This window comes from Macrobrachium rosenbergii, chromosome 23 (genome assembly GCF_040412425.1).
Source record: "Macrobrachium rosenbergii isolate ZJJX-2024 chromosome 23, ASM4041242v1, whole genome shotgun sequence".
In the NCBI taxonomy this organism is placed as follows: domain Eukaryota; kingdom Metazoa; phylum Arthropoda; class Malacostraca; order Decapoda; family Palaemonidae; genus Macrobrachium; species Macrobrachium rosenbergii.
The window spans coordinates 29127010-29140086 of record NC_089763.1 but is presented as its reverse complement, the minus strand read 5'-3'; the positions used below and the strand labels follow the sequence as shown (position 1 = coordinate 29140086).

The 13077-nt window shown below is 35.8% G+C and overlaps 1 protein-coding gene and 1 long non-coding RNA gene across 5 annotated transcripts in view; one reads left to right on the top strand and one right to left on the bottom strand.

Moving 5' to 3' along the window:
- The window catches only part of LOC136851416 (uncharacterized), a 424951-nt gene that overhangs the window by 189016 nt on the left and 222858 nt on the right, over positions 1-13077 (top strand). The window lies entirely within an intron of this gene.
- Positions 1-13077, bottom strand: part of LOC136851414 (nephrin-like) — a 122499-nt gene that overhangs the window by 6983 nt on the left and 102439 nt on the right. For all 4 annotated transcript variants that reach the window (XM_067125500.1, XM_067125499.1, XM_067125498.1 and 1 more), the window contains exons 13-19: positions 11754-11866; positions 9861-9963; positions 8381-8550; positions 6428-6584; positions 5271-5416; positions 4333-4511; positions 3155-3319 (exon numbers count right to left, since the gene is read on the bottom strand). In XM_067125500.1, coding sequence (XP_066981601.1) covers positions 3155-3319; positions 4333-4511; positions 5271-5416; positions 6428-6584; positions 8381-8550; positions 9861-9963; positions 11754-11866 — 1033 coding nt within the window. The remainder of the gene's footprint in view (positions 1-3154; positions 3320-4332; positions 4512-5270; positions 5417-6427; positions 6585-8380; positions 8551-9860; positions 9964-11753; positions 11867-13077) is intronic.

Genomic DNA, 13077 nt, shown 5'->3' with positions numbered 1-13077 from the left:
CTCTTTCAAGCTTTCACTTTTCTCCTTTCAATTCCCAGACAATCCGAGTAAAAATTACATTGACTCACCAACACTGGGTTGTCAGTCAATGTCAAGAGCTATGATTTCCTAACTTATCACTTCCGTATCTCTTTTATTTTTCCTTTCCGTTTCCTTTTCAGAATTTTGTTCCTCCCCTTCTCTCTCTCTCTCTCCTCTCTCTCTCTCTCTCTCTCTCTCTCTCTCTCTCTCTCTCTCTCTCGTTTTCTTTGACATGCAGAAACATTTTGCAATCTACCGCTGGCTCTCTGGATTTTCCTACTTTTTTCACTCCCGTCCGAATGTGATTTCAAAATGTACGATTAAATTGTGATGGTAGTGGAGAATATCAACATTATTTTTCCATTTTAACAACACTTTTATCTCTGGTTTCATTTGACTCTAGTTTTCCCTCTTCCTAACATTCTTCAAAAGATTTTGCAACATTTATTCACACGCTATTGACAGATATCGGACAGAGAAATTATTTCCCGGTTTTATTTCCTATGTTTTTTAAATGTTTCTGATATATATGTATTTCAACAACCAAACTGTATCTCTTATTCTGCTTACTAACAGTTATCTTACTAAACAACTAGCTGAATACTGCTTAGTAATGCATTCCCATACATACGTATAATATCATGCATTAAATGACAAACCGTTCCTATTGATTCCTTCTTACCAAAACATGTATCATATTTCTATTTTATTTTTTATTTAAAGATCAAAAGTTCGATGTAATTTCCATTTACATTTTCACACGAAATTCCAGCGGTCCTTTTCAAGGCAGCTAAGATCTTTAATCGAGAATATTAAAAGCTTCATTATTACAGTTTTATAAACATCGGTTCGAATTAGCTTCTCTTCAGACACGATATTCATAGCTGATTTTACTTAAGTATAAGTGTTTTTTTTTAAGAAATTATAGCATAGCATTTTCACAATTTAATATCCACTTTTTGTATTACCGTTTTCACTGCTCTCTCTCTCTCTCTCTCTCTCTCTCTCTCTCTCTCTCTCTCTCTCTCTCTCGTGAAATTATAGGATAGTAATTTCACAATTCAATATCCACATTTTTAAAACCACTTTCAGTGCTCTCTCTCTCTCTCTCTCTCTCTCTCTCTCTCTCTCTCTCTCTCTCTCTCTCTCTCTCTCTCTCTCTCTCTCACACAAAAATAATAAATAAAAATTTAGCATAACAGTTTAATCAGTTAACTGTCTATCAAAGCATTTTCAGTGCGCTCTCTCTCTCTCTCTCTCTCTCTCTCTCTCTCTCTCTCTCTCTCTCTCTCTCTCTCTCTCTCTCTGTCGAATCACTCCTCCTCCTTCCTCGTGCAAACACATCACACAAAGATTCCCTCCTCTTCCTCACAACTCAGGTCATTTTATCATCCTGACATAAACCTGTATTACTCTCATTTCTCGGCCATCTCTGCACATACTGCCTTCCCGTTTGCAGCTACTTTTGTGCTCTCTCTCTCTCTCTCTCTCTCTCTCTCTCTCTCTCTCTCTCTTTCTCTCAGGAGGAATAGTAATCTTCCTCTCACCATGTTCCACATATATTCCTTCCTCTCTCTCTCTTTCTCTTCATTTCTTCTTCTTCTTCTTCTTCTTCTTCTTTCTTCTCTCTTCTCATCTCTCTCTCTCTCTCAGTGGAAGAGTAATCTTCCCCTCTCACTCATGTTCTCTATATCTATGTTCTCTCCCTTTCTCTCTCTCTCTCTCTCTCTCTCTCTCTCTCTCTCTCTCTCTCTCTCTCTCTCTCTCTCTCTCTCTCTCTCTCTCAGATTTCAGAGTGTAAATACTGCAAACATAGAAATAACTATTTCGGTCTCACCTGTAAAGGAAACAACAATCTCACTCTCCTCTCTGCTTTTCTCCCTTTCTCGTATGTCAGCTGGTTAATTGTGGACGAGTAAATAATATAACAACCTCTCTCTCTCTCTCTCTCTCTCTCTCTCTCTCTCTCTCTCTCTCTCTCTCTCTCTCTCTCTCTCTCTCTCATTTCAAAGTAATACAGCGAACCTATAGGAAACAGGAACCTCTCTCTCTCTCTCTCTCTCTCTCTCTCTCTCTCTCTCTCTCTCTCTCTCTCTCTCTCTCTCTGTCAGAGAGGCGGCAGCTCATGTCTGTTACCTTGGAAACCACCGGTCTTCACTCCCACACAGCTCAACGAAAAATCCCCAGGGTTGCGTAAAGGAAGCTGGGATATTGCAACGGCTCCTTCGCACGACTCAGTTACATGTTGCAAAAGTTGCAATCAATTGATAATGACCAGGAAAATCTGTTTGAACCAAGACAAATTGTCGGAGGTTTGCCGTGGCCCAGAATTTAAACTCGATCAAGCTAGTGGAAAATTGCATCGAACTGGTAATGATGCTGACTATCTATCTTCCCTTTGATGAAAGGGTTTAGATACTCTTTCGGTTTATTGTATTTACGTATGTTTCTTTACTTGTTTGCATATATTTATTTGTCATGTTTTAATTTCCTTTCAGTTTTGTATCACAAAATGGTAAAATGGAAGAAAGAGAAAACATTCACAACATTAATCGTTGATTTTTCCCTATAGTCAAGACACTTAGTGCAACTTTCCTAACAAATGAAAAATGGTCTTTTAAACATATTCCGCTAGTTTTTGCATATTTGCATAAATTGCATTGATAATAACAACGCTAATAATAAACGTTGAGACAGGGAAGTCTTCACACCCAGGTTTTCTTGCACGACCAAAGCGGCATGATTAATATTGCGGCTGAACAGACGCCACGCTGCCACAACGGCCTGGAAATTGCAGGCAATTCTTGGCATTGCAGTTATTAAATGTGACGTAAACTTAATCGATATATATAATATATATATATATATATATATATATATATATATATATATATATATATATATATATATATATATATATATATGTGTGTGTGTGTGTGTGAGTGTGTGTGTCTGCATATACATATGTGTATATATATGTGTGTTATATGTATATATATATATATATATATATATATATATATATATATATATATATATATATATATATATATATATATATACATATTATACTTCAGGAGAAAGCCGTCACTTCAAAACATGTAGAATAATTCAAATGGAATTCTAAACTTACCGTGAAATTCAACGGGGCTCTCGGCGGCGGAGGCGGGGTCAAGGTGAAATTGGTCGTGCATGACCCTTGCGAATTGTGGGCCGTGCAGATGTAGAGTCCGTAATCCCGAACGTTGACGTCCTTGATCTCTAATTCGGAGGACCACTCTATCACGTCGTCAATCAGCTGTAGGGTAGGGGATAAATTCACAATCAATGCCTCTTTCCAGTCATCGCGCAACGAAAAACAAATGCCAATTCTTCTTTAGAATAGATCGCCATTTTCTACGGCGTCGTCAACCATCTGTTGCTGGCGAATAATAAGGTCGGTCATGTTGGCTTTCACCAGCTTTTGCAAGATGTCCTTACTTTGATGAATGCTCATGGGGTTTAAATCCAGATGGCCCTTTGCCACTGGTTATTGGTTATAAAAGAATCGGCAACTGAATAAGAATCTTAAACTTCTAAATTATCCGGTTATTGATTTCATACGATGATGGCATGGCATCAACCAACTGTTAATGAAAAGAAGAAGGCATATATTTTCACTTAATAATCTAGATAGAATAAAATCCGTTACTTTGGACAATAACGTTCAGTGCTCTCCCCAAGTAATAAATTCAAATACCCTCGTTAATGCCTCAATATTTAAAATTAAAACAAATCCTATGAATTATTTATAACTCAATATTTACGATTAAAACACTTCCCATGAATTTCATAAAATAAACACGTATTCTGTTTTCTACATAGGTATTCAGATGGCGTTTTTTTTTTTTAACTCTAAAATCTTCCTTTCAGCTGTCATACGTAATCTAAATACACCGCCTCTTGCGTAAAGCCGCTCTTCCCTTTCCTTGCCGCATTTGTTTTCATCGCTCAGTATATACATTCTCTTTCAGTACAAGCACAAACTCAATCACAGATTTACACACACACACACATATACGTATATACACACACATATATAATATTATTTTCTTGTTAAAATTATTGTAAACTAACACATTCATCCTTTTTCAGGAGCAGAAAATTATGAAAATCTCCATCATTTTCATGTTCAAAGGATGAAATATCGCCATTATTTTCGTGTTAAAGTTATTACTTTCACTTCCCAGTTCCGAAAGGATGAAAAGGGATATTTCGGTTATTTTCGTGTTCAAATAACCACCTCCATTTCGCCTGTTCCGATCAACCTACCTCGGGCACGCTAATGGAATACTTGTTTCCATTATAAAGCACTTGGCTCTCGTCGTTGATTGACCAAGTGAAAGTGGGCGCTGGGGCAGCCCTCACCCGGCAGTCCAGACGCCCAATTCCACCCATGAGCGCCCACGGGTTAGTCATCGCTTGCGTGTTAATGGATGGCTCGGGTGGCTCTGCAAAATAAATATATATAAATTGATTATTGGATGAATAGATAGACTGATTTTACATTTCCTGTAGGAATATTTCTGGAAGAACTTTCAAATAGACTGCAGATATGCTGGATGAGGGGATGTAATTAATTCATTAAATGATGAATAATGATTTTGATTATCTAATTGGTGCGAGATATAAAACCTTGAATCTCGGGATGAAAAGCCAAGGAAGATAAAAACAAATAAATATACAAGCCATATTAATACATTAATCAAAAAGTAATTGAAAACACAAATTTATCCTTATGAAAAACTACTTCTTCGAAGGAAGTGTGAGGCAGAAAAGCAAAACAAGGAAAGCAAATATAAATCCATAAATAAGATGCACTTCAGACACCCCACATGAAACAAGACGCGAAAACAGAATGACAATCCAAATTCACCAAAAAAAAAAAGAGAGAAACCGGAAGTGTCAAAGGGAAAATAGATATTGCTTAGGTCGGCAAGTGTTGGAAAGTGACGCAAAAGTTTGAGTAAATAGAGAAATTAGAGTTAATTAAGGATTTTATGAGAAATTTATTGGTAAGAATTGACACAGAATATTTATATTTTCCCTTACTTGGAATACTTTGATCAAGCACTCCACTGAGATTTGCGAAAAAGAGCAAATAATTGAATACTGCGTCATAACGCATGATTATTGAAAAAAAAAACGAAAGTTACCAGGCTTTATAGAATAGCATAAAGTCATCGAACATCACATAAGGCATTACTTACGCGTGACCACAACAACCGTAGTTATAGGCGGTGACGTAGACACAGTATTGGTGGCGTGGCAGTGATATTTTCCAGTGTCGGCTCTGGAAGCCCACTCCATGACAAGCCGTGCTTCCCCAACTCCAGTGGCTAAATAAACTCCGGAACTGGAAAGAGAGGATGGGTCGGAGTGGAGTAAATTGAATTCGTTTTGCCAGCATCATTGTTTCCAAAGGAATAGGAAGTTTGCACTGGATGGTAAATCATACCCTCATTCACTCTATTACTACTCTCAGGTTTTATACTGAATTAAATGCTTGTTTATCATATGATTGTTCAGTCATAATACATTCAGGGAACTTGAGTTACTGTATAAAAATACAAACTTTATTTTTTTGTAATATATTGGGCTTTCATTTTCGTCCTACGCTTCAAATTCCATGATGCTGATATAAGCAATTAAAAAATCAGGACTTTAAAAATGTATCACAATCACGCCTCTTACTATTTTTATTTCAGAATATCTCATTTCCTTTCCCTTTATTCCTTCAGCACCTACTCCATGACAACTGAGTTCACATGTCAGCAAAGAGGAATTGAAACTATGAACTTCATGATATTTTTATTGTAGAATATGTTTCTTTTCTCTCTCTCTCTCTCTCTCTCTCTCTCTCTTTATATATATATATATATATATATATATATATATCTATATATATATATATATATATATATATATATATATATATATATATATATATGTATATATATATATATATATATATATATATATATATATATATATCTATATTATATATATATATTGAGAGAGTAAAGTTTTAAAAATTTGTATAAAAAAAAATTAGCGTAATGTCTGAGTGCTTAAAACTTGTACATTTTGTATAATATTAGGCAAACCTGATCAAAAGGTATAAAAATAACGAAATATAAAAATATGAAAAGCTAAAACCGGTTGCTAGAAGAGCTTAGCAGGAAAATTCAAAAACTTCCCGAAACATTTATCAGATTTAAAGAGACACGAAAAAGTAATAAATATGTATAAAAACTTTCCAAAAATATACGAACGGAAGGAAGGAAAAGCCATAGAAATTCCAGTAAAAAAAAAAAAAAGAAGAAGCACGAGGGAAACATACAACATCCATCAGGGGAAAACGTACCTGCTATTGGTGTCATAACTGGAATATATACTGTTGTCGGGGCCCCTTGTCCAGGTAATGGTAGGGGTGGGATTCCCGAGAGCCGAGCACAGAATCGTCTTCGTCCCTTCCTCGTCCACTGTTACTCTCTCGGCCGCTACCACCTCCTCGGGGCCGTCTGGGTAGCACGCCACCCAAACCCCCAACACACACACACACACAAAAAAAGAGTAAACAAAACACTTGAGTGTAGCGAAATGGGTTTCTTACGAGGAGTTGCTGGTTTATTATTTTCTTTCTCTTCTTTTTTTTTTTTTTTTGTTTTTTCCCCTCATTCAACTTTTTCCCACGGTGTGTGGAGTGGGTGACACAGAATGTTAATGTTATTCGAGAGAGAGAGAGAGAGAGACAGAGAGAAAGAGAAGGAAGGAAAGAGAGAGAGAGAGAGAGAGAGAGAGAGAGAGAGAGAGAAGAGAGAGAGATTTACAAAATATCAAACACTCCAAGTTTGTTTTGCCATGGAAAGTAGGTCATCAGTTCACGAAGTACATAAGATTCAGAGGTTCTTGTAACACATTTTGCAATTTTTTTTTCACTATGATTAACCACTATATTTGATTCTTTTATAACCTTAGATCAATGTCTGTTTCTAAAAGGCATTTAAATTAATCCACTTTAGAACGGTTTTGAGCTTTTTTTCAATATTAATACTCATGCGTTCCATTCACGCACAAAAAAACTCCGCAACACAATTGAAAATTTTTTATTAGTAAGCCAAGCGTAGTGATTGGTAATGAAGTGATATAAGGTTCAAAAGACTCAAAAGATGAATGAATCTTATGGATGAATGTCGATAATCTTCTGTTCACGATTCATTCGTGGTTATATATTAAGGTGGTTTGTAATTTTAAGAGCAATCTATAAAGCTAGAAGCAGTGTATAATATCGTATAACAGTTACATAGAAAATTTGTTCTTCTACTGCTTAATAATAATAATAATAATAATAATAATAATAATAATAATAATAATAATAATAATAATAATAATAATAATAATAATAATAATACGTAAGGAATAGATCCTTTTTTCAACTAGTTCTTTTAAAGACATCAGCAAGATTGATTTTTGTAATAGGTCTTTTCAGTCCTTCTAGTAACTCTTCGTCTATATTGATGTTTAATCAGACTTGGCTACTGTTCAAGTATGGTTAAAAGAATCTAAGGTAACTCTGAATCTAATATCTTTATTCTACGCTCAAGGTACTAATGAATACGGCTCCGGTAGGAAAATAAATAGTGGAGAGTAAATCCCGTAGAGTTAGTGAGATTTTATCCTGTGAACTTTACTAGATACCTTATATAAAACTCTACGGGAACTACTCTCCACATTTTATTTACTGCCCACATTTTGATTTATTTTTTAATACGAAATAGATGCATAAGATTCAGAATGACCAAACTTTAGGAAACATCAATATTGAATAAAAGAGAATTGTTGTAAGGATTGAAAAGAGTTATTACATAATAATAATAATAATAATAATAATAATAATAATAATAATAATAATAATAATAATAATAATAATAATAATAATAATAGTGCAATGAAGAGATGAATTCTTCCCTTTGTCAAGTAATTTTCTAGTACACGAAGAGTTTTTCCATAAAAAAATTAAAAATTGTCAGGTCGACTAAGATTAAATTTTAAAATGTAGTTCCTAACTTAAAACATTCGGAACGATTTCAAAGTAAGACTTTAACTGAGAAGCACTACAGAGGCGCCTGTGTGTCAAATTCTCAATTTAAACCGAGGCGTCACGTAAATTCAAGTACTTATAATTTTAATTTTGCTAATAAAATACGCAAAGATAAACCAAAAATATATAAAAACTGAGGAATTGCGTGAGGCACGCTAAAGCATCAAACGAGATTGAAAAGAAGCGCTTAAACTGAGAACCATCACTTGGACTCACATAGCACGTTGATGGCGAAGGTGGCGTTGGTGTCTCCGCGCGGACTAGTGGCTACCACGCTATAGTTCCCTGAGTATTGGCGGTCTACCCTAGTGAGCCGGAGGATTCCCAACTCATCCCCCTCAGCTTCCTCGCTCTGCACAGCAGCGGGGCCTCTCCACCAGCTATATCTGAAGGACACGAGACGGTGGCTATATGTTTATTTATATCTTTGTTTCACTGTATGTTTGGGTTTGTGTTTTTGTTGGTTCTTGTCTGCCCCGTGGAGTCTTTCCTTGCTTGTTTACCGAAATAAGATTCCAGTTAGCAGGTGTCATTGCGGGTCTCTCTCTCTCTCTCTCTCTCTCTCTCTCTCTCTCTCTCTCTCTCTTATATTTTGACGGATGGTTGCTTAAAAACTAAACCCAATTAGCCAAGACGTATCTCTCTCTCTCTCTCTCTCTCTCTCTCTCTCTCTCTCTCTCTCTCTCTCTCTCTCTCTCTCTCTCTCTCTTTTATATTTTGACGGATGATTACTTAAAAACTAAGTCCAATTAGCCCAGGCGTAGTCTGTCTGTCTGTCTGTCTGTCTGTCTCTCTCTCTCTCTCTCTATTATATTTGACGGATGATTACTTAAAGCCAATTAGCCGAGACGTATTCTCTCTCTCTCTCTCTCTCTCTCTATTATATTTTGACGGATGATTACTTAAAAAACTAACTCTCAATTCTCTCTCTCTCTCTCTCTCTCTCTCTCTCTCTCTCTCTCTTAAATTTTTGACGGATGATTACTAAAACTCTCAATTAACCGAGCGTATTCTCTCTCTCTCTCTCTCTCTCTCTTAAATTTTGACGGATGATTACTTAAAAATAACTCCAATTATCCGAGGCGTATTCTCTCTCTCTCTCTCTCTCTCTCTCTCTCTCTCTCTCTCTCTCTCTCTCTCTCTCTCTCTTATATTTTGACGGATGATTAATTGAAAACGAAGTCCAATTAGCCGAGGCGTATTCTCTCTCTCTCTCTCTCTCTCTCTCTCTCTCTCTCTCTCTCTAAATATATATATATATATATATATATATATATATATATATATATATATATATATATATATATATATATATATATATATATATATATATATATATATATATATATATATTTTGACGGATGATTACTTAAAACCAATTAGCTGAGACGTGTTCTCTCTCTCTCTCTCTCTCTCTCTCTCTCTCTTCTCTCTCTCTTATATTTCGACGGATGATTACTTAAAAACTAGGTCCAATTAGCCGAGGCGTATTCTCTCTCTCTCTCTCTCTCTCTCTCTCTCTCTCTCTCTCTCTCTCTCTCTCTCTCTCATTTGATTTTTACAGTAAATCCGATTCTCACAGTAAATGAAATTCTGAGACTTCATCAAATCGAATCTAATCGAAGTTACATAAATACTTCTCTAATAATAACACCACTTGTAATAACATTAGATATTATATCTAACAAAATATTACCTGACGGGAGGTGGATTAGCCACAGCGTTAGCCGTCAGGAGAAGATCATCTCCTTCGTGGACCTCCACCACTTCAGGAGGCGGAGTGATCCATAGGGCGCCGTCTGCAGGAGAAATGGAAAAGGTTACCGGCATTAAAATCTCGAATATTTCCTTGAACAAGGAAGATCTGGAATTCTCTTGGTTTTCCGTTTTCCCAGTTCTTTGAAGACGTTCAATGAACAATATAAAAGATGGTTATCTGTGTCCCTTTGCATTTTAACATTTTTGGAATAAATATGAGATATTTGGATTACCCCTAAAATACGGGAAGCAAAGACGAAAGGTGACTTAGCTAAGCAACCTCTTACTCTGAAAAAACAAAAATAATAGAACATCTCTTACGGATAATACAACATTAAAGATCTTGATCTCATTCCAAATGGAAAAAAGCAAAACATCAACTAAATAAACGCGCTGTGTAAGGTGAAAATATCCTCCAAATAGCATTATGCAAGTGCAAAAATGCGTAAACAGAAAAGGGAAAATTTTCTTAGGGCTAAAGCCTCTCCAGGCTCCTAAAACATTCATTGTTTACGTCAACAATAGCTCCTATTCTACTGCAGTTCCCCTGAGACAAACAAGCAAGTGCTTTTTTTTCCGAAACTTTTCTCCAGTGAATGAATATGTTTACCTAGGTCCTTTAAGTAGGTAAATAACGAAAGCCACGTGCAAGGGCTGTTAGTGTGATGAATAATGCCGTAGAGGGAGTGGGTGGGTGGGGGTTGAAAGCGAGTAAGTGTAGAGGGGAGGGGAGGGGTATTGGAGGCGATTGGTCTTAAGGAAGAGGAAGTTAGAACAGAGGTGTATTTCGTTTTTAACTATAAGGCCATAATCACATAAGGGAAGGAATTTGTTTTCCGAAGCATTACAGAATTTTCCATACACACACGCCCATATATATATATATATATATATATATATATATATATATATATATATATATATATATATATATATATATATATATATATATATATATATATATATATATATATATATATATATATATATATATATATATATATATATATATATTTATACTTATATATGTGTGTGTGTTGTTGAGGGGTAGAATTACATGCAAACCAGACTAAGATACTAATTTTCTAACCTTTTCAAAGACCTCAGTAGATTTTAAAACTTAACGGAAAATACGAACAGGTCGTCCGAACACATTTACATACAGATTGAGCGAGAATAAATTATGCATAAATTACACAACAAAAGTTGCTTTTTCCTTCAACACTTTATACAAGCTGGAACGAAACTTCCGCATGCTTGAAGTTTCTATGAAGCAACTTCAGTTTATTCCTTCACTACATGAAAATATTGTGTATTTAAAATGCGGGGCAGTTTATAGGAAAGTCTTGCAAAGCGAAGAATAAGTAACCTGTGATAGTAATGTATAAAATTCGTGGCATGAATTTTATTCCTGACAATAGTGACGACGATGATTAGTTGAACAAGCTTAAAAAAACGATAGGTAAATAAAACGCACCCTTACTATTTCGAAAAGCTATTAGGACAGATGTCTTTGAATGTAGTAGCACATGTCTCCCTCTTCCACATTAGGCAGCAAGCGCCTGCGAGACCCACATTGTACAGAGCAAGGCCAAGAGAAAGAGAAGGCCTGTTCACTTCCCCCCAAAATCCCCCATGTAGGCGGATCTTTGTCTACCTCCTTATTGCGTCAGCAGGCGAATCGCCGTACTTTGCAGGTACCTCTAAGATACGTCATCGCTTACGTAGTTACCCGAGATGGGAGGCGACTCCGCCCAATTGGGTAGACCTTGTCTCTCTTGGCCTTGGTACAGAGAATAAAACACTGTATATAATTACTTTCTGTACTCACGTAAGACGCTAAGTGTCGCGTTTTCCGACACCCCGATGGACAGGTTGTTGTCTGCCGTGCACGTGAAGACTCGTCCGTTGTCCTCCGCCACCGTCAGCACCTCCAGTTCGGATCTGCCGAGTCGGAAGATCGGACTTTGTAGATTGTGAAGTAGCAGATTTATTACTCTCCAAACAGTGCCTGTGGCTTAGCTCTTTAAATGTAAATTGGTTGTCATGAGGATAAAAAAAAATATGTTTCATGTATTAAGAAAAACATGATGGAATCATCACAGCAAATATGATAACTACAGTTTTTTTTAATAAAAAAATCTTTACAAATATTAAAGCATCCTCTTGATTTACAAAGGAAATCTACGCATGGCTATTTTAACCAAACACTATAAGATACCGTACGTTATACTAAACTGATAGATTGAGTCGAGAAACTATTGACGAGAGAATATTAGTTTCGAGCTAAATGATCAGCATTTAAATACTGGAACATCCACGAGATCTAGAATATTAGCTTTTTTTGTCTGTTTATTTAGGAACAATAAATGCGCATTTCTATACTTGACTTATATACATAAAGAATCGCCACATCAAGTTTTATTAAAAGAAAACTAAAAGTGACCATTAAATACCTTACTTTACAGCTACTTGGTAAATATAAAGGGGCCTTTTAGGGCAAAGAAGTAACTGAATAATTAAAATGGAAATAAATGGATTTCTAACTTCATAAAAAAAATCTTATTCTCTAAACTCTGTTTTTTGCTAAGGTGGTACTTGTCCTCTACGCAGCTAGAGCTTCCCCGACCCCTGTTAGAGACTAAAGCTATTCTGTGTAATAAGCAGAACAAGGAGGAAAAGTTAAACATTATTTAAAGATGATGAAAAAAGTATATCAGTAATACAACCAATATGATTTATTTTTCGAGAGGTCATAACAGATTCGTCTATAAAAAAGGGGGGGTTTACATATCCTTAATGCTACAATTTTGTTCCCCTTAAGAGAAACATGAAGGAAACATATAATTATCACAAAAAAATAAAGAGGCTAGCAATAAATTTTCACGTGAAAAAGATAGGCTTTTTTTCCTGAAGAATAAACTAAAAAGCACATACTTAGATAGGATTTTTTCCCTCTCTCTCTTTCCTCTTAGCATGGAAAGGCAAGACGGAATACGGGAAATGCATCAGGGAGCTTTTTCTCAGGATGACATACTGTGACAATGACTCTTTCTCGGGGCTTGTCCTTTTTCAGCCGAGATAAGGACAGTTTGTATTTTTCTATGGGAAGAGCCCCGCGGAGAGAGCCCTTAGGTGGAATGTTGTTGGATGGA